This window comes from Melospiza georgiana, chromosome 4 (assembly GCF_028018845.1).
Source record: "Melospiza georgiana isolate bMelGeo1 chromosome 4, bMelGeo1.pri, whole genome shotgun sequence".
NCBI classification, from domain to species: domain Eukaryota; kingdom Metazoa; phylum Chordata; class Aves; order Passeriformes; family Passerellidae; genus Melospiza; species Melospiza georgiana.
Window position 1 is genome coordinate 51,838,730 of NC_080433.1, and position 22,357 is coordinate 51,861,086.

General features: G+C 39.3%; 1 protein-coding gene across 2 annotated transcripts; it reads left to right on the forward strand.

Moving 5' to 3' along the window:
* The first annotated feature begins 2,656 nt into the window (after positions 1-2,656).
* On the forward strand, positions 2,657-21,512 carry TWF1 (twinfilin actin binding protein 1). 2 transcript variants are annotated; one of them, XM_058023489.1, is made up of 9 exons: positions 2,657-2,726; positions 5,912-5,989; positions 8,596-8,774; positions 9,972-10,067; positions 11,272-11,376; positions 15,851-15,976; positions 16,175-16,325; positions 16,723-16,844; positions 18,370-21,512. In XM_058023489.1, the coding sequence occupies exons 1-9, from the start codon at positions 2,702-2,704 to the stop codon at positions 18,538-18,540; spliced, it is 1,053 nt and encodes a 350-aa protein (XP_057879472.1). In that variant the 5' UTR covers positions 2,657-2,701; the 3' UTR covers positions 18,541-21,512. The 2 variants fall into 2 exon arrangements, with proteins under 2 accessions (XP_057879472.1, XP_057879473.1); XM_058023490.1 differs by lacking the exon at positions 2,657-2,726 and having other exon boundaries at positions 5,910-5,989; positions 8,601-8,774.
* The last annotated feature ends 845 nt before the right edge of the window (positions 21,513-22,357 follow it).

The window sequence follows — 22,357 nt, forward strand, 5'->3', positions numbered from 1 at the left end:
TCTTAACCACACATTCTTGTTACCACTTTGTGACAATAGTAGTGGTTCTGGGGACACATGACTAACTGGAGCAAGGAACTGATTGGTGTTTTCAGGACATCTGTCTATCAATGAAAACTTTTTTTTCCCTCATACATTTTCAGGCAACTCCATCTGTTACAAGCACTAATACCAAAACAGGGATAACCCAAGAATTTAGAACCTGTGTCAAGCTGGGGATCAAATAATTTAAAGTAATTGTGATAGAACCACGTCTTTGGTTGCCACTTTGACTGGATCTCCAGTACTCTTTTCCTCTTGAAAAAGCTCTTCTCCAAGAGTTTATTTCTTTTTTTAATATAATCCTGGTGCTCCTGGAGCCTTACAATAGAGGAACAAGAGCCAACTACTGAGTACCTGGTAGGTGCTACCTGTCTCTTATTTCCTGGTTTCACATGAACCCTTTTCTCTGTTTCTTTCAGCCTCCTTGCTAGAAGAAAGAAAAACTGCAGCCTCTCTGTTTGCCCAGCTGCTGTCAGTCCCAGCTCATTAGCTGGTGACTTGTCTCCACAGTGACTCTGTATGTGCTGGACTAGCATTACACAGCACAGTTCACATAACAGTTACAGTGCTGTTTCACATTTCCCAAATAGGACACTAAATCCCACATGTTCTTTAAACTGGGGATCTGACAAAGCACAGGCACCCACATTTATCAACACAGCTGACTTCAGAAATTCCTGAGCTGCAGCATCCTGGAGGCTGGAAGGTGAACCAGGGAAGGATTACCATGTGCCACCTTCCTCTTCAATTCTTGTCTGGTCCATTGGGTTGGATATTTGATATGCCCTCTTACAGCACTTCTTGTGCTCCCTAGCTGAATAGCACCCCATAAAATCTGTATGGGGTGCTATTGTAACTCCCAGGAACCTGAAGGAATCATCAGCATCAATGCCTACAGCATGCACATTTTGTCTGTAAAGTCTTAATCTAGACCACAGCACAGATTAAAAATGCTGACTACGTGATGTTGGAACCCAGGAACAGGGAATATTTCTCTGCCTGCCCTGAGAAGTCCTGACCCCCAGGGGAGCACTGCTTTTAACCTTTGTCCATGGAGAAAGCTTCTAAGACTTTGGGATGAATTGGAATCTTCGAGTGTGTGAAATAGATAGTAGTATAGTTTATCACAGGGTGAAAAATTTAAAGTTTTGTACGAAAGTGGATAGGAGACAAGATGGACGATTTTTGGTGTTGTCTGATCTCCTTCTTGTTCTTCATCTGCTCCATCTTCTGCAGCGTTGGGAGCACAGGGAGATTGGTTAGAAAGAACCGTAATGCAGATATTGCATGGAGAGAAAAATTATTAGTTATTGGTAGAAAGGTAAAAATAAAGTATGTTCTGATAGTTAATTGGACAAAATAGCTGTAAAGGACCTTGAATCTGTGTGTCTTGTGACTTTGGTGCCTTCTCTTTGTACACTGAGTCTGAGACGCAGACAGCATGCTGAACTTCTGATAAGAGAAAAATAAACAGCAACCTGAAGACAGAAAAACCAAGAGTCCCATCCATCTCTCATTCCTGGCACAGAACTTTTTAGGGGTCTCCCCATCAGGGGGACCCACCAGGGAGGTTTTAACAAAACGACAATGAAGCGATTTTCAAAGAAGCTATAGTTCCCATTTTTGTTGTTAAGAGGAGGATGCTTCTCAACCCATAGACAGATAAGCCTGGAAAAGAGCTAGCAAAGGCAAATCGACCTTCAGAGCTTGCTTAAATTCATGGTGCAGGACTCTTCTTCACTGTAAACTTTGAAAGAAAAAGCTGAGGGGAACTGTATCAGCACAGGTTGAAAAGGCATAAAGGAGCCTTTGGCCGTGCATAGGGCCCTGAGAAGCAGATGCATCCTTCCTAAGCATAGATCCTTGCCCTGCTGAAGCAGACAAGTGGCTCAACCACCAGATCCGCACTGAGAGAGAAGAAATCTTCATTGTGTCTGTTGATACAGTGCCACCACGTACCAAATACTGCAAAATTAACAAAGACTGCCTTGTCAGGGGCAAGGGCTTGAACGGAGTGAGCCCTGGCTGTGGGCTCTGTTCCCTGACTTCTGGGCTCTTTGTCAGGGACTGTTTAATCCAAAATTTACACTATATGCATGCAGCCTGCTGTCATACCTGATGGATCCTTCTGTGCTGCCCCAAGCGAGAGAGGGGCAGGTCTCCACCACGGGCTTCTACAGACCAACTAAATTCATCTCAGTTGTATTTCGATTACTTCGGTTAACGAGCAGCCCGTGCCGCGGGGTACACGGCCCTTCCTGCCGGGCATGACTGACCGCAGGCTTTGCGCCCGCGATGCCCGCGGCGGGTCGCGGTGCCGGCTCCGGGACAGCAAGTGAAGGGGGCGGCGGAAAGGAGAGGAGAGGGAGAGCAAAGGGCACGGGAGAGGGAAAAGCTGCGCCCGGTCCCCGCTCTGAAGCGCCGAGAGGAGGCGCAGGGGGAGCGGGCGCGGGGCAGGGCGTGCCGGGGCAGGGCGGTGCCCGGGCAGGGGCGGCCGCTGCCCTCAGCCCTCAGCCCCCGGCCCGGCCCGGCGGGGCCCGGAAGGCGCCGCGCTCCCTCCCGGCCGCTGAGTGGCGGCGGCGCGTCACGTGCGCGCGGCCGGGCCGTGCCGGGCGGGCGGGGAGGCGGCGGCGGCGGCGGTGCCCGGGCGCGGTGCGACATGTCCCACCAGACCGGCATCCAAGGTACCCGCGGGGCTCCCCGCGCCTCCGCTCCGCGGTGCCCGCTGCTCCTCATGACAGCCGGCCCCGTCTCCGGCGTGGCCCTGCTAGCCGGGCGGGAGGCGGGCGCAGCGCCTTTCTCCGCGGGTCGGGGCGCGGCGCGGGGGCAGGCGGCCGCGGCGGGCGCTTAGCGGGCCGTTCCCGGCGGGATTTTTCCCACTGCTGCGCTCTTTGTTTGCTGCCGGAGGAGCCCGTCCTTTGCGCCGCGGGCTGGCGAGGGGGCGAGCGAGCGGGGGAACTGCTGCTGGTTTCGTCCCCTGCGGCCACGGCTCCTCGGGCTCGAACCCATAGCTCCGTTCCCAGTCAGGCGGAGCGTGCAGGGTTTATCGGCCCGGCGAAGCGCGCCCGTCCGCCCCGGAGAGACAGGGAGCCCGCCCGAGAAAAGTGTTCGCTGCAGAGCCCCGTGAATGGCAGCACGGCCCGCCTGGGCTCAGGTAGTTTCCCCCAGTGCAGGTTTCCCTGCGGCAGCGGAGTCAGCGTCCGGCCGGGGGCTGTCGCCGGCTCGGGGTCGCCGCACCGAGTTTGGGATGGGTTGGACAGCGCGGGATATGCCGGGGCCGCTGCTGGCTCCCGTGGAGCGAGAGCCCTGGGGAGGAGCAGGAGCCCTGGCGTACCAGAGTCCACTATAAAGCTCATCACTGGAGGCCACAAAGGGGGAAAGTATGTGGGAACCTTTTTTTCCGTGTTTCCAGGCCTTGGACGGTGCGAGGAGCAATTAGAAGGAGACAGCGTATTGTTTCGCAGTATTAGCGGGCTCCTCTGAATCACAGAATTGCTAAGCAGGGATTATATAGCAGGATTACGGAGGGGTCGGGTTTTACTATCTGGATTTCTGCAATCTGCGTGTTCGGTGACTAGCACCATGTACTTTGCCTGCTCTCCGGTATTTATTGTTGAAGGTGACTTTTGTCCCAGCCACGGCAGCCCTTAGCTGCTCTTCTATGCCCTTTTTTGTCCATTGGCTGCGTGTGGTTTGCACCCTTTTCCCGCTCTTCTTTTCCTTCCTTTGCATGCCAATCTTGGGTCTTTTTGCAGCTTCTTGTTTTAAGTTCTTCAGCCGTTCTCAGGCTAGAGGTGCACCTGGAATGGTTTTGTTGTTTTTTTTTTTTCCCAGTCTGGGGAAACCTGTTAGTGAATCGTAATCCCTTGTTCTCCAGGCGATGCAGGCAGGGAGGAGCAGAATAATACTCTGTTGCTTATTGTAAGCAAAAGAGTGGCTAATCCTCTTCTGCAGCTCTGCTTCGTGTCTGAGAATAATTTGTCCTCTGAGGAGAGCTGAGGAGAGAGAGCTCGGCAGCTTTCCTTCGGGAACCTGCCTCAGCAGGCACTAATCAGGAGTCCTGTTTGCAGCAAAGCATCAGCCTCTGCCATTTGGAAGAGGAATAGCTCTGCTTGTGCCATTGCTGGCTTTAGCTACAAACAGGCTACTGTCACTCATAAACAATTACAAGATTTGGCAGCATGGGCTGCTTTTTTCTGGAAACAGAAATGAAGTCATGGGCACAGTGATATGTACCAGGCAGTTGCTAAAAGGACTGGACGTTTTAAACAGGCCAGTGCAGATAAATACTGTAGGAAGTTACAGAATGTGGAAACTGAAGGGAAATACAATTGAATGGGTTTACAGTCTTCTAAATAATTTTAATATAATGTTCCCTGCAAAATAGTTGTGAAATAAACCCAGATTTTGATTCTGTTGCCCTCTGCAATGCAGAAAGTTTAAGAAGAAAATAATATCACCGTTAGGAATTTAACAGCCTTCATGATGAACAAAACCCATAGGTCACTTGATAGTGAGCTGGTTTCACAAGTGCCTCAAAATATTTTTTCAGGAAAATGTCACAATTCTGGAATTGGTGTAGAGGCTGCTGTATTTTGTTCTTGTTTTCGTGTGCAATGTTGTAATGAGAGAATAAGGAACAAAAGGGTAATAGACAAGAAGAGGACAAAGAATGTTTTGGGGCAACAGAAAGTCTAGAAAATGGCACAATGTTTGGTTGCCAAATGGAATGGTGAGGACCAGCAGAGATGACTTGAAAAGCTGGCAGGAAATTACTGTGGGGGTCTGCACTGGGGAAGCCAGCTGGGATGAAACTGGGCTTGAACTGGAAACCCACTGCAACTGTTTGTTTAACACGTTCTTTTAACATGCCATTTTGGACTCTCAGGATGGGGCTGGCACCACTTGGATGAACATAAATGTAAAATGTTTTGAGTATGGGCAGTAATGTTGCTGGATCCCATCTGTTCACTTGGCCTCAACCTGACTATAAATAATCCATTTATTTGTTTCCTGGTGTGATGTTTGTTTTGCTGGTGCTGTGCTCTGTCCTGTGGGATTATTTAAAGGACCAGCTTGCAATAAATGTTTTTCAGTAAATCCTTACAACTCTGGTATACTTAAACTGATTTGCAGTTGGATTATTTAGCAGGGCAGTTAAGAATAGTCTTCATGCGAGTCAAGGGCAGTTCTTCGGTGTGCTTATGGAATTGAGTCTGTCATGATGGTGGTATAGTGTCAATGTGATTTACAAACATGAAAAAATATTTTAGTTACTTTGTAAATTCACTATAAAGCTATCATGCTACGGTGGGTTGGGGCTTGAACAATGTTGTCAACTACAGAAGGAGATTAGGCGGTATGAAAGGTGAACAGTGAGTGGCAGCTTCCACTGGTACTCTGCAGAGAGGTGCTCTCAGGAAGGACCATCACTTCAGCCAGACAAGCTCTAACATTTTCCTGGCAGGCGTAAAGTTTCTGTCTGAAAGTTTGTGCTAAGCCTGCAGACTTGGTGAAGCTGTTGTAATTTGAGATGCGTCATATTTTTATTGTGTTGCTGTGTTAACTCTGAAACATGAGATTGATGATATGATGTCACCTGTAGTTTTCACAATGTTGAAGATCATTTGGTATGCTAGAAAGCAGGGCTGTTTTGTAATGTTGCCTTTCATCTTTGTGTGGTATGATGATGGTTGGAACAGTGTGCAGCATAGGAGCAGCATCACTCCTGGGTTTGTTTTGCTGTCCAACTTTGCAGCAAAGGGCCAATTGTACATTTTTTCCAGTATTGTTCTTACCCTCATGAATATTCTTTGTCCTAGGGAAGTGAAATGTGTTAATTTGATTACTTTTATTTTCTCTTTTTCAGCTAGTGCAAGTGTTAAAGACATCTTTGTTGGAGCCAGAAATGGACAATACAGGCTTTTAAAAATAGTCATTGACAATGGTTAGTCAAATTTTATTCTTTTTTTTCTGATTCTTTTAGATATTTTCCTAGTTCTTTTAATGACTTACACGTACAATTGTTTAAAAATCAGAACTCTGCCAAACTTAATGTTACTAAGGTTTTTCGTATACAGAAGGTAAAATTTAAATTTTCGTGATCCTAAACTTTTTTACTACAATACTGTTGTATTTTTGCGTTTGAATTTTTCTCCCAAATGTAATTTTATATTTTACTGAGAACTGCTCTGTATTGTCTATGGAGAGTATAAATAAGCTTATTCTTATCGCTTACTAAAGAAAGAGTAGAGGAAATTAAAATTTCCACACCTCTGTAGCATTTGGGCACTGTTTACTTTCACTAGACAGAGAGCTATTCTTACACAACAACCACTCACCTTAAATGTAGAACTGTAAATTTTATACTGATATATCCTGGTTAAAAAGGCAGATAAAAGTGCTGCATGTAGAAAGTCCTGCTAAAGCAGATGTTTAAGTGGTATTCTGACTACATAGAAAATGTCTTTATAAATCTGTGACTTTATTTAAATTTTCAAAGTTAAAGCTGTTTCTTAAAACTCAACATGTATGTGTAAATAGAAAATTACACAGTTTCGATCAGAACTGGAGTTTGATTTTTTAACTTCTAGGCAAGGGATGTAGACTGCAAACATTGAAAGACAGACTATATAATTACTTTTATTTTCTTTAATAGAAATGTTGCTTGTATAAGATATTTCCTGGTTTAGTCCATCTTTTCAAGCATGTCCGTTGTCCACTTTGAAGGCATTTGTTTTAGACGTCATTCATTTACAGTACAGTAAAAATCTGTTAGCTGGAGAAAGTTACATGTACACACATACACAAATACAGATACACTTTCATTGGTAGGTAAATAACCTACTGTTACCTTCCTTGTGTTTTCTTTTCTTAGGAAGTCTTCTGATATTTTAAGATAGGTTTCTTTGAGGCTGTGGAAGTAGTAAGATTATGGGCAGGACTTTGTGATAGTGTGAGTAGCACAAAGTCAATGCTGACAAACCATTGTTTTGGGGGGTTTTTTTCCCATTAACCAAGGCAAAACAATATGCTTTTGTGTATATGCTACTTTACAATATGAAGTGAAGCCTAGAAATAAGATACAAATTTAATACTTTCCCTATTTTTTCATTTCCTATTTTTGTGTGTACGTACTCATGTGTATAAACATATATATATATAGATATAAACATATAGGTATAGGTATGTGCATTTCATCTCCATAAGAATCAGAATCCAGTGTTTGATAGTATTTTCTGCAGTTCAAAAGGAAACCTGTAAAACTCCCAGTATACTGGAAGAAGAGCAGTTCCTCATCTGTCTTCAGGAGTTTTAAGGAACAGATAATAGCCAACAGATAAAATTCAAATTGTGTTTTGCTAATCTGAGTTAATAAGAGAAGAGATTTGCTGCTGGGCATGAAGTTTCTCTGGCTGTATCTTAAATCCAAGTGGGTATAAATCCACTTAGAGTTCAGAATTGGCAAGTACATTCTGAATACCCTTGGTTTAACTGTCCAGCTTCAGGTAGTTCAGGTACTTTGTGTCTAATTCAAATAAGGGCCAGACACCCTTGCCCTGAGCTGTTCATGTTCTGTGACTTACTGTGGTGGAATGTTTTGCTCAAAGTTTTGCTGTAGAGGCATTTGTGTGCTGTTGTACTTTTGTATGAAGTTTTGTAAGACCTAGGCTCCCAAAAGGTGATTTGTATACTAGCTGCTATGATGGTCTTCAAACTGCTGCAGGACCCCATTTAAACAAGCTATTTCTATTCCACTTGTGTGGGCTAGTATTTCTTGGGAAGCGGTTAAATGTTTTGTAAGACAGTATGCTAATATTTCCTTTGGAAACAGAGGTGCGATGTATAAATAAGAGAAAAATCTTGTTGCTACAGCTGTTCACATAATTAAATACCATTGAAGTATTCTATACAGACTTAAACCAATTATACGTAATAAACAACTTCAGTCATTTAAAGAGACCATAGCTGTGAAGCTATTTTAGAAAGAGGTTTATCTACTTACATAGACAAGTTAGTGATTAGTGCAAGCATATTCATTCCAAACTCTTTTCACTGTATAACTGGGTTATTGAGTCCTTACAATGAATACAAACAGGAATGTGTTATACCAAGAGCAATATAATTATAATTCTAAAATTGGAAAGTTTACTCTTATCTTATTTATATCTAAGTATTCCAAATATAAAAATAAACTTTTTTTATTTATTTTATTTTTGCTTATTTAAAAATAAACAGTTTTAATTTCCCTGCTGTGTATGTTATGCTAAAAAAACTAAAATCAGTAGTATTGCTTCAGATCAAAGAACCTGATGACAGCCAGCTTGTTACTTCTCTACTATCAGAATTTTGGTTAAAGTAAGTTAGGGTTTGAACATACACAGCTTATGTAGGAATTCACCTACTTTTACACTGACTGTTCTTGTCTTCCATTCTTCTGGGCATAATTATGAACAATTAAGTGTCCAATTAACTTCTTATTGTAATTATTAATTTTGACAGATGCTATTAACTGTATAGTTGCTAACCTGTAGCTTTGGTTATTGGTTTTAGAGCAGCTTGTTGTGGGATCCTCTAGACAGCCAGTTGGATCATGGGAAAAGGATTATGATTCCTTTATCCTTCCCCTTCTTGAAGACAAGCAACCATGTTACATATTATACAGATTAGATTCACAGAATGCTCAAGGATATGAGTGGATCTTCATTGCATGGTCACCTGATCACTCTCCTGTAAGTAACAGTCGTCGGAGGCTTCACGGTAATGATTTTTCAACAGTACCATTTGATCTGAATCTGAGGTATGAAGGAAAAGGATTTGAGGAATGAAGTATTCCCCAACCTCTTCCTACATTCCAAGAAGAAAACAGCTAGGAAGATGCTTTTTTAAGATAATTAAAGAGCAAATCAGTAGGTCTAGATGGAGTACAGCTGATCCTATGTATTTTTAGCCTGACTGGTGGACACGATACAGGTTTTTTGCCCTGTTTGTCTGTCTTACTGTCAGGATTTCAGAAAATTTATGGAAAGATATAGGACAGAAATCTTAATGGATGCTCATATAGAGAAGAATTACAGTGTGAGCTCAAGCTGTTTATTCTGTTTGGCTTGCTGGCTGCCCAGCTGGCACTCGTGGCTATGTGGTGTGCCACAGAATACACTCCTTCTAGTGCTTTGAGAGCATGGGAGAGGATCGAGGTCAGAATTAAGGATTTCTAGGAGAAACTAGGATACCAGTTCTGGGAATGTGGGATAAGGGAAAGCAGAAAGCAAAGCTTTTCAAGTATTCCTACTGCTTTCACTAGCAGTTAGGAAATAATAAGACATCAAAAGTTGATGTGCATAGAGAGGATTATGTGGAAAAGGTGAATGAAGTATTGTGGAGAGGATAACATGATGGTGAAATAAAGTGGGAAGGTGGGACTGCTGAGAGAGGAGTAAGTGACTATGTGAGATAGCAAGTTAATAGGGAGCAAAAATAATTTTTCTACTCTAGTTGAACCATAACTATCTGAAGTCACTATCAAATCAAAAGTAATAATGAGTTAGTTCTGTTGCATCCATTAGTAAACAGACAAGGTGACAACAGGTTCAAACAATTGTGGTTTTTCCCATTTAAAATTAGTAACAATTATGTTGATTTTTTTTCCTATTTAAAGAAAAGCTCATACTCCTAAGGCTGCAATTCAGTTTTGAAGTTACTTTGATAATAGTGCATAGTATCATGACCTTGTGAGTTTAATAATATGAGCAAGTATCATGATTCAGAGCTCTTCTAGTTTAATAGTGCAATTTCAAGACTTGAAATACTTGTTCAAGAAAGTATTGTTTGTTGATGGACTTGGTACACCAACATGTTGGATTCTCTGTGTACAGCAAAATTTTAAAAAAAGAACCAAACCAAAAAGCTACTGTTCTATTATATGCTAGGTTCGTCAAAAAATGTTGTATGCAGCAACCCGGGCAACACTTAAGAAAGAGTTTGGAGGTGGCCACATTAAGGATGAAGTATTTGGAACTGTACAGGTATGTTTTTCTTTTCAAGGTCAGGACACTGACTTTAAATAATGAATATTGTAGCTGATGTTATTGGTATGAATGTGGGTTGCTTGTGGTCTTTTTGGATTAAAGAAAAAAAGAGTTAAAAGCTATGTGTGTTATTCCAGTGTTAGAGTGTGTTTAAGCTCCCTCGGACAAGTTAATAGATATAGTTCATTGTCAGGCCTAAAGTCCTTGCTTCAAATCGTTATGGAAACTAAATAACCTAAGAATAATAGGCATAGCTCTAATCTCTTTGCATGAGCATGAGTTCTTTAATGGAATGGAAGGAGTTGGAGGTTTGAGGAAGAATAGAGGATATTGTAGTAGGGAAAAAAGCTGTGAAAGAGAAATGGGCTGTTGTGGTGAACATGAGGCTAATAATTCTGTTGCTCACTGAGTAAATAATTTGTTATATTTATCATTAACCTGTCATGGAGGCTTCATTATTCTAACAAACATATGGAGAGGCTGTATTCTAGGGGAGTAGATAACTGATGTGCTAAGGGGGTTTACTGGTAGGGATCCTGTTATTTTTTTCTTGTCTGTTCAATCAACCAGTCTTTCACTGCCTCTTGCAGCAAACCATTAGCAGTCTATGTAATATATGGAATTTGTGTCTAGCCCTACAAGTCTGACCTTCCATCTCAGTTTTGAGGAGAGAACATTAGTTCTGTCTTACTGTTATTTCAGAATGGGCCTGGGGCACATGGAAGATGACATTGAAATAACTCACTTTTCCCAGGCTCATTATGTTACAGCTTATATATCTCTAAAATGTTGGTTTCAGTGTCTTTATAAACTTAATTGTTGTGGTCTTTAATGTTAATCTGTGTGAAAATCACAGCTTCTTCAAGGTGTTCAATTTGCTGATCTCACTCAGGATCTTGATCATCAGCGTCCAGTGGGTTACTTTGTCTTTATTTTGTTAAACCTAAGAATGGTTTGGTTGCAACAGGCGCTGTTACTGTGGTGGAACCCTACTGTGATCCCACCTGCTAATTCATATGTATAAAACTGGGTACCTCTGGGCTTCTGAAATAAGACATAATGGAATATTGGAATATTGAAATAAAATGAACATAATTGTATGGAAGGCAACTGATTTTTGCAATGCTCCATAGAAAATCATTGAAGAAAAGTTTCTAAAATTCTAAAAAAACCCTGATAAATATTGATATTATGCTTTCAGGATGATGTTTCACTGAATGGATATAAAAAATATTTGATATCACAATCCTCCCCCGCACCTTTGACTGCAGCAGAAGAGGAACTTCGACAAATTAAGATTAACGAGGTACCTAAAATGTCTTCAAGAATGTGTGGGAAATGGTGCAGAATTCCAAATGTATTGTAGGGAAATGTCTTTCTAGGGCAAAAAAAGGCAGAACAGAAAATGGAAAGTTTCAGAAAGTGTGAGTGGATAAGCATATAAATATACATTTGAATGGGTTGAAACTACAGGGGGATGGTGGCAGGAGTTGAAGTGGCATGAGATCTCTCACGGTGTTTAAAAGGCCTAGTGTCTGAATCAGAGGCCTGGCAAATGCAGAGCCTAATTGTTGCAACTTGAGCTTTTAGTATCACTGGATGTCCTTCTTTGTGAAGGGTGACTGGGCACTGGCGCTGGTTGCCCAGGGAGGTTATGGGGTCTCCATCCTGGAGATATTCAAAAGATGTTTGGACAGACAACTGGGTAGCTGGCTGTAGGTGGCCCTGATTAAACAGTCTTGTTGGACAAGGTGATGTCTTCCAACCTCAGTCATTGTCCACATGTGATTGCCTGCATTTCCCATGGTGGCAGAAATTGTAGAGAAAACAAAGAATAGCAATTATTGCAGTGAGTGATTGCCAGGAGAATTTCACCAGCCTTATTCTTAGAGGAAGGGTGCATAGTTTCTGGTACCAGTGCATATGTCTTTAAGACTGAGAAGAAGGGAAGAGGATTCCAATAAAAATAAAACAGAAATCCAAACCAAATAGCTGATCACTTTAAAAGACTGATTCGCTTATGCTAAAACACTTTTTAGAAAAATCTCTATCCTGAGAGAGAGCCTTTAAGCAGAAGAATTGATGATTGCCAAATAGCTAGTGACTGAAAGTTTCAGAGGACTCTTTTTATCACATTTTTCCTTCATTTCAACACTGTTTATGTCAGATGTATATTAAAATAAGTCATGTGCTGAACTTATTTGTTCTTTAGACTTGTATGTTCGAGCTGTGGTACATGTGTTTGAAGTATGATTTATTTCTGCAGCTGGGTACCATTGTGTTAAATACAGTTGTGTATCTTTTGTTTTCACTCTACCGTGCTTTTGCTGCAATTTTCTTCACTTTTTTTTCCCAGTGGTGTCTTTTGTTAGTTTTCTTGTCTGATTTCAACAATTCAATGCAGAAATCATTAAATACTGCATTTTACTTGATCAGCTTTAAAAAAATAAAACAGTAATGAATGTAAAACTTCTGGATTGGGATTGGCGATTGCTTCTAGTATTAGTGTATGTACAACGTGTTTAGAATGTGATTCATGCAAACCAAGTCTTCATGTGTTCTGAAATTTCAGCAGCAATACCTTTGCTTTTCAGGGACACATAAATTATATATTGCTGCCATTTTTGCTTTGTTTGAAACATCTCACAATACATTAACTTACATCATTTTTCTCTTCATTGTTTGCACCATTACAAAGCCTGTAGTTAGACTTAGAAAACGAAAAGCTTTCTGATTTTAAAAAGTTTTCCATATGTATATTCTTTCATAATTACCCTAAGAAATATTTTACTGGGCCGGATCAAAGGATCACCTAGACTGTTGTCAAGTCCTTGAGGGAACAACAGAAATCTAGGAAGGATGTAGGAGCAGGGCAAGAAGGCCATAATTACATTAAATGCTCTTCTGTTGCTTCAACCTTTGCAGGTAGGGGGCTTCCTGTGCAACAGATGACATCTTACTATATTGTTCTTCTTAATGGGATTTTCATCCATCATCCATCTAGTCTTGTCATTTCTATAAATCCACATAAAGGTTTTGTTGGCCACAGGTCCTGTGACAGTATATTCCACAGCTTGACAAAATACTTTGTAAAGAGCCATTGACTGCTCTGTAGAATCTCTGGTTTATTCTGATACCCCTACAGATAGTATGGTGAAGGCAGAAAAGAGTCATTTAGTCAATCCTCAGTTTCTCCCTCCCCTTAGATAAAGCCCTCTGTATCCCAGAGTGCCAGCCATGTCCTGGGCTGCATCAAAAGCAGTGTGGCCAGCGTGTAAAGAGAGGTGATCCTCTCCCTCTGCTCTGCTTTGGTGATATCCCACTGGAACTCTGCAGTCAGTTCTGGGGTACTCAGCACAGGAAGGACTGGACCTGTTAGAGTGGGTCCAGGAGGGGGCCACGAAAACGATCATAGGGCTGGAACATACTCCCTGTGAGAAAGGGCTGAGAGAGTTGGGCTTGTTCAGACTGGAGCTGAGAAGACTTCAGGGAAATCTTAGGGGCCTTTCAGTACTTAAAGGAGACTTGTAAAAAATAAGGGGACAGATTTTTAGTGGGGCCTGTTGCAATAGAACAAGGGAGAATGGTTTTAAACTAAAACAGGGTAGGTAAGATTAGCTATGAGCAAGAATTTGTTTTATGGTGTGTGATGAGGTACTGGAAGAGTTTGCTTAGAGAGGTGGTAGATGCCCCATCCCTAGAAACATTCAAGGTCAGGTTGGATGGGGCTCTGAGCTACCTGATCTGTTTGAAGATGTTGCTGCTTTCAGTGGGGCGGGGGGGGGAATTTGGACTGGATCACCTTTGGAGGACCCTTCCAGCCACAATTGTGCCATGATTCTCTATCCATGGACCTCTGTTGTATTCCTTATCAGTTATGTCTTCCAGGCTGACAAGTCTAATCTGGGTAGTTCTTCCTCCTAAACAAAGCACTCCATACTTCTGATCCTTTTGCTTTTCTCTGCAGTTTTTCCAGTTCTGCTATGTAATTTATGAGATGGAGGGATGGGGAAGCCAGATCTGCATGTGGTATTCAAGATGCAGGCATGTTACTGATATCTCCAGTGCGTAATAACGTGTTCTGTTCTCTACTCTTTTTTTCTAACAATTTGTAACATTTCATTGTGGATGGGGAGTGTTCAGATTTTTTTTTTTTGCCTTGGGGTTATTTTCAGATTTAGTCAGAATGACATGCAAGGTCTTGCTCCTGAATGGTAGTAGCCAGCTCAACTCAGTCACCATACAAGTAGAAGAAGAGGGGTTTTTTTCCTCCTGCATACATTTACATTTATTCACAGGAAATTTCATCTGCCATTTTATCCAGCACTCAGCAGCCATTATTAACTAAATCTTAGCAGTGTGAATTTAAATATTCTTAAGTGACTTAGGTGCTTTGTTCATTTTTCTAGATCTGGAGTTACACTGGGTTACTCTCTTCCCTTGTCTACCTCCACACTTCACAGCTTGTTTTTAAGTTTGGAATACTTATTTTCTATGTGTATTCTAATCTAGATTCTAGACTATGGTATTTTATGATGGTTTGTTATTTTTGTGATGGCTATTTTACATTTGTCAGTCAGGCTTTTATGCAGATTTAGATTTTGCAAAACATTTTTTCTCTTACCTTGTTCATAAATTTACCAATCCTTGTGCAAAGTAAGCTCCCCACCTGCTTTCTTTTCCTCTTTCCTTGTTGCTGACAAGCTTTTCTTGAAAATGTGAAGTACAAGTATGTTTTGCCACAAGTGTTTGTTTTTAATTTTTTTATCAGTTTGTTTCATATTTTATTAGCATCTCTTTTTAATAAAGCTGCACATCTTCTAGTTGATAGATCTAGGGTAGGAAAGGTCTACACTTTCCATTTGGTACACTTTTTTGACATTTGCAGCTTCATAACCAATGTTAAATGTAATTGTGAAACTTTAAAAGTAAGTAAATATATTAAAAAAAGCAGTACTTAGACAATAAACTAAGACTGAAGAAGACTGGAGGCCAGAGCTCATTTTAAGAGAAACTGAATGAATACTAAGATAAACATAAATTCTTGAACATCAGCTTTAAAATAACTGTTCTCTCCAATAATTTGACACTAATATAACTGGATTATGAATAACTGTCTAGCTTGTCCTGGATTTTTTTTTTTTTTTTACTTTGTGGTAGACTGTCTAGAAATACAAAAAATAGGATTTTGTTTGTTTATTTTGTTTGCTTTCATTTTGGTAGAGGCTGTTTGCAGGAGTATGTTGAAGCAGGAGGGAGAGTAGAAGCTTTACTTATCCTTCTAGAATATCAGTTTGTCTCAATTTCTCTCTTCCTTCAAAAATTTTGACTCCCTAGAAATCATGTCTTTGTTTTGATCTAAAATTTTTTAAGCTATAACGAAGTTTATAGGGAATATTTTCAGTTTAAAATATAACACAACATATGAAAATCAAGATTTTTTTCCTGGATTATTGTTGTCTTTGTAACAGATTTTAACCTAGAATTTCTTCACTGACACTTGAACCAGTTTTCCCTCTGATGACTTTGTTGCTCTCCTAAGCAGAACAGAGCATGTTTCAGAGATAAGAAATTTTGCAGGCTAGCAAACAAACATGACTTGTAAATTAAAAAATGCAAATCTTTTGTATATGGGGATGATTTCTTGGGGTGGTTTATTCTTGTAATAGCTACTGCTAACTCTGTGTGTAACCATAGGAATTGCATTGTCAGTCATTGTATGAAACCAAATAAATGCCTGCAGAGGTTTCTTTTAACAACTCAGCTGACTTGTGTTCCAGGTACAGGCAGATGTTGGTGTAGATACCAAGCATCAAACACTGCAAGGAGTAGCATTCCCCATTGCTAAAGATGCTATTCAGGCTCTGGAGAAACTGAAAAATAAGAAACTCAATTATGTACAACTGGCAAGTATAAAATACTTCAACTATTTTTTAATAATGTATAAAATAGATTACCCACCTATTAAATAATGTGTGTTGATGTAGTATGCTGACAAATTACTATTTTGAATTAGATTAATCCAAACTTTATTCCATCATGTCATGTTCTCTGTTTTTTTTTGTTTTGTGTATTAACTATATTCATGTTTGCTTTGTTTACAGCAAATTGATATGAAGAATGAAACTATTATTTTGGCCAACACATTTGACACTGAACTTAAGGACTTGCCAAAAAGAGTTCCAAAGGATGCTGCACGTTACCACTTTTTCCTGTATAAGCACACACATGAAGGAGACTATTTGGAATCCATAAGTATGAGACAATTTCTCAATATGAGACTTTACTGGCTTGTTTCAAATTCCTTAGGAATTTTGAGTCAGAGAGAAAGATGTGTCAGCCTGATCATAAATTTCAGAGTCATTTGGTTGTGAAACTGTGAACTTGTGAAGGAGAGCTCTTATGTGAGCTGTCCCTTTTGATGATGAGCACCCATAAATGTGAAAACAGAGAGATACTGGCCATTCTCTTGTCCCCTGTTTGAAATGAAACACTTGCTGAAGCAAGAACACTCCAGAACAGCACTACACATTTTGCTTTCAGATTGCATAGTTGATTTCCATTGCCTCTTTGCTATAAATGGTTTTATGATACAACTTTTGATGGAGTGTATTTGTGGTTTGATTTGTGTCATTGTTTTCTTTTCCTGCAGTTTTCATCTACTCTATGCCAGGGTATACCTGTAGTATACGGGAACGAATGCTCTACTCTAGTTGCAAAAGTCCACTGTTAGAAATTGTAGAAACACAGTTGTGGATGCAGATAGCGAGAAAGGTAAGTGCAGGGGGTGTATGGGTATTTTCTCCATACCTGTCTTCCCTTCTTAATTAAAATCTATAATTGTCTCTGTCACCACCTTGTGTAAACAATGACAAGTGTAATTTAGTTTGTCCTGAACAGGAAATAATTGTTGATGGAGCTAGAGGATCAAAGTTAAGTCATGGAAGTTTTACTGTGTTTCATAATTTCTACACTTTTATCTTGAACAAAATATCCTTGTGCATCAAGGAAGTATTTAAGAGTACTTTTAAGGACTTTATAGCATTAACGTGATTTCTTACTCAGAGTTGTGTTGTATTTTGGACCATGACATATTGCTGTTGTTAAACACTAAATTTCTTTAAGCCATAGTTATGTATGGATTTTCAAAATCATTTCAAGCTGCAGTTCTGAAAATTAGGACTGCTATCTTAGGAGTCCTTGATGGGGCAAACAAGTATTTGCAAGTAAGCTGATCTTTTCACTCTAAAGATTTTACTGCAATGCAAAAAGTTGCTTCTCACCTCCCAAGTAGAGACCACAGAAATGATCCACTTGTTACCTATGGATGTGTTTTTAACACTTTTGTGGAAGCTTAGTTTCTGTAGAGATTATGTTTACCTTAAAATAGCAGAATTAATACTAACCATTTTTAGTAAAATGACAGGAATTAACTAGATATTTGCTATGTGCATTTGTATGTAATTATTTTTCTGAAATTGCCTTTCTGCAACAAAACTAAAGCACCATGTGACTCCTGAAAATTCCTGCAGACTGAAATTTCTGAAGCATGTCCTTGTAACAGCAAAACTGGGGCTGGCAAGTCTGTCAGGTGTTATGGTTGGCAGGGCATGAAGTGCTGAATGCTCAGCAGAGCAAGGCCATAGCATTTCTCTGAATTCTAAATTCCTGCAATTTATAACAGGGGAGTTTGGCTTGAGAACACTATTTTCTTTCTGTTTGGTTTCATATATCTAGATTTTGAAAACTAAAACACTCCACTCCATTCTGTTCATTATTTTAGCTTTTCCTTGTTAAACACTTGAGTACTTGCGGAGTCGCAGTAGCCAGCTAATAATAAAAGCTTCTTTATAACTCCTCCCCCTCTTTCTCAAGAGATAACAATATGCATCCACATTGTGTAATTAGTTAGTGTTTAAAACATGTTATAGGGAACAATTTTGATTCTTAAAATGTCTAAATGCTTAAAATGAGTAAATAAGTAACATAGAATGTGTTCTCCTAGTTAGTGTTAACAGGTACACTGTGCCAAAGCTTGTGACAAAAAGAAGTCCTTAGCCTATGTACTGTTTAGTTGTGCTTACATTTCAGGAAACTAATTAAGTCACACTTAATAGTGGGAAGAGTATAGGGGAGTTTCAGAAAAACTATCCAAGATTTCTCAGGGCATTAGGCACAAGCTGGAGAACTTTTCATGCTTGACTTTGAACATTATTGCACATATGGTTTTAATATAGTATTGAGTTTCAGCGAAGTTTCTAAATGTTTTTGACTTTGAGTATGATTTTTTTTCTGCCAGATTGAAATAGATAATGGTGATGAGTTAACTGCTGACTTTCTTTATGAAGAAGTACATCCAAAACAACATGCTTACAAACAGAGTTTTGCTAAACCAAAAGGTCCTGCAGGGAAGAGAGGAATACGAAGACTGATCAGAGGTCCAGCAGAGACTGAAACACCAAGTGATTAGAAACTGTGTTTGTATTTAAGCATTAAAGTAAGAAGTGGAATTCTGGCTTTTGGTAATGAACTGAAATCATTCCATTGATAGATGCTAGGGATAAATAAAAGCTCTTTGTACTCTTCTCTTTTCTGACCTCAACACTTTTTATATTGTTACATGATTATATTTGTTGACCATGTTTTATGACATATAGAAGAGATAATTATTTTGAAGCTAGAAGAAAAAAAAAAACTAAGATAGTACCCCTTTATTTTAATTTAGAAGCCATTATTTAATAGCTGTACATGTGATCATAAACTTTGCAGACATAAGACTGTGAAGCCCATGTATTCTGTCAGTAAGTCACAGCTGTATTCTTACACGTAGCCTGTTAAACCTCTAAGACTTTCCATGTGAGAAGAGATGAAGGACTGGTGTTGTCCCAAATAAAACTTTATTTTTCCTTGTAGCACTTAAGGATAATAGTAAAATAAAAGGTTGTCTTTGGATTTTGACAGGACGCATTGCTGGATTTTGTTGTTGTTCTGTTTGGGTTTTTTTTTCCTTGTAATGGAAAAGATAAACTAAAATCAGTTATCATTCAATTAATATAAGCATTCAGGAATAGATGGACATTTTCTGAGGCAAAGACTTGGTCATCTCAAATTTATAACTGATTTAATGAATTATCTTATAATGAAATCTGACATAAAACACAATAGCTTTTCCAGACTTCTGTATCACTCATAAGTGTTACATATTAGGTACTGAATGACCAAGTAAAAAGAAGATTAAAAGTCAATGAGTTAGTATATGCAATAGATTATGGAGCTGCTTTCAGAGCAGTATGTCTAAAGTAATTAATTATCGGTGCAGTTGGATCTAAAAATGTTTAAGTTCAGTAAAAATGAAGCAGTCTTGCTTCATAACAGTGAGTTATCCTTGAAGTCCTACTGTGTTTGTACTATCAACTGCAATTTTTACTTTCAAGATATTCTGAAAATTAGTTTTTCTAAATGTTTGAACTTCAGTGTAACTTACATCTGTAATTTAAGTCCAACTAGGTCTTGAATAACTGCTGGCAGCAAGCCCCTAGTTAGGATTTTGATGATTTTTTCTTCCCTTCTTCAAAATACTTAAATCAGCCAGAATAGTCTAAACTTGATTGAACTGTAAGTAATGTGTTTAACAGGAAAAGGAAAACTAGATTATTTTAATAAGTGCATTAAGGGGGAATTAGATGTGGAAGTCAAGTATTGGATGACCTTAAATATTTAAAACTGTGTGATGAAGCAAATACTTGTGAATAAATTATATTCCCAGTGAGGACTTGCTTTTTAGTGTCTTTTATGTGACTTTTGTGGTTTTTGAGTTTTGTTGGTTTTGGTTTTTTTAAAGCTACATGGGAGTTGCCAGCTTTGGTTTATCGGATATTATCACAGCTGCTGGATATACTCATTATAGAGCTGAATAGTGTGTTTACCTGGTGAAAGATGGATTTAAGGTTTGTAGGGGATAATGATTTGACAGTAGTAGTTCCTGAAAAAAAATCTGTTTTATCTATTATCTAGTTTGGCTATACTAGCTTACTGTTGACATCTGAGATTGCACTATATAATGTGAAGGTTGCAATAGTGGGTATTACCGTGGGGTTTTTATATGCAGCAGAAATTTTACACTTCAGCTTTTTTTTTCATTTAATTTTACACACTACATCAGTCCAATTCAATAGCTCTTGATCCTCAGCTAATCTCCTGCTTGCTTTTGTGTTCTTTTCCTGCCTCTTGCCTTCTGTACTATGTGTCAGGCAAATGTCATTGTTTTTTAAATATGGTTATTGTGTGTGCAGCTCATTGTACACTGCAATTAAATGTATTTTTTGGTTAACTCAAATATTTGCAACGCACCTAATTCACTTTGGAATTTTTGTATTGTTTTGGTTTTAAGGACTGTAGCATTGAAAACTTACTGCTAGAGGGTTGTTTGAATTTAGTATTCCTGCCCTTGTGCCAGCCATAGCAAGAGTGCTCATACCTCTACACTTTCTTGAGCTGGTAAAGAGGTTCAGCTTTTTAAGACTAAATATTTTATTTAAATAATGAACAGTTTGACCTGATATGGTTGTGTGGATGTTGTGATGGTTTTGTTGGATGTTTGTTTTGGGGTTTTTTTCACTGTTGCTTTTTGGTTTTGTTTTTGGATTTTTGTGCAATGCTGCCCTAGGTAGATGAGGATAGGAGATGGAAAACTTAATCTGGAGGAGGATGAGAGCTGGTTAAATGGTTATGCAAGAGCATTTATGATGAGCTGCTTTAGAGTTCGGCCCAAACCAGACATTGTAAATTTCCCTATGTGAAAATATTCTATGTGATGTACACACCCAGCCCAGACAGGAATCAGTCATATCCTGAGCATGTCTGCTTCTCTTTTCCCAAAAAGAGAATTATATGAAGTCTTGCACTGCTGGCTGCTTCTCCAGGCCTCTTGTAGCTATTCTCCTAACAGCAATAAGAAGTATCTGTTCTTTTTGTACAATCTGTCACATTTACATCTACACAGTTGCCTCTACTTCTGTTCATGAATGTTCAGAACCAGGGCAAAATGTGGGCATTAATCAAAGTTGCTCCATTAACTGTCTCTGGTCATTAAATAATTGAAAGTGTCCATTCAAATTGTTGGCCTTCATAAAGCCCAGAAGCAATGCAGCTGCTTGCAGTTAAGTCACAAGCTATTAAATAGTTAATTAAAAGGACAGGTAATTATTTAATAAATGTTTATGTTGTAACTTAGGGAGATCTTGATCTTTTAAAACACTCCTATCAACAGTTAAACTAATCAAGGTAAAAATTGCTTTGTTGCTCAGATTGACGTTGTAAATGAAAAAATTTGTTTATCAGTGTGTTTATGTATTCAATGAAAGCCACCTTCAGATGCTAAAATTAACTAAGTTTACCTTATCTATTTTGTAATTTACTTTATAAATAAAGATTGATGCTTTAGCTTGGTGTTGTTTGAATCATTTCATAGTCTCTTTAATGGAGATCTAAGATCATAATGTGTAAGAGGCAGTTCTTACACCCCACAGTCACCTTCTAGTCCCATGAGAAGGGAGGTGAGCAGAAACAGAATTCCTGGCTTTTGCTGTTAGAGAAAAATCTCTATGTTAGAAACAGCTACTCTATCATTGCTTTATGGGAGCAGCACCAAGGGCTCCATGGCAGAATCCAAGGGTGTTCTCCCGAGGTTTCTGTACTTTCAGTAATATGCCCCTTCAAAAATTTCTTCTGTACTTTTAAAATGCTGAAATAGTTGACAGGTGCTTGAACAGTTCTATCTGTTCTTACTTGCTCAGCATGAACTACTATACTATACCACTGGATTTCTCTCAGCTCCAGTTCTATGAAACCAGATCATCCCAAGTATCTTGAATTACCTTATTATAGTAACTAAAACAAACAAGTATGCTAGGATAATTTAATGTTTTTGGAGGGAACAAAAGAAACTAAAGTCAGCTACTCTTATCCTCTGTTTGTGTTTAGAGATGTTGACTTTACTGTATGGAGACCTCAAAAAACATCTGGGGTGGGAAAGGGAAGTTCCTTCTCCTTGTCCCCTGAATATTAAAAAAAAAAATAGTTGCCACATAAGTTAGCTAGCTTTACCTAGTTAACCCCTCATATTCACTAAAGAAGTTCCAAACTTTTTTCTCAATTGTATGAAAAAGAAGCTAACATGCTTCATTTTCAGTGAGGAAGGGAAACTACTGCCAAAACCTCACTGCTGTGAGCAGCACTGCAAACAGTAATGGTCAAGTATGACAGAGCAGGAACTCCCATGCTTGTGG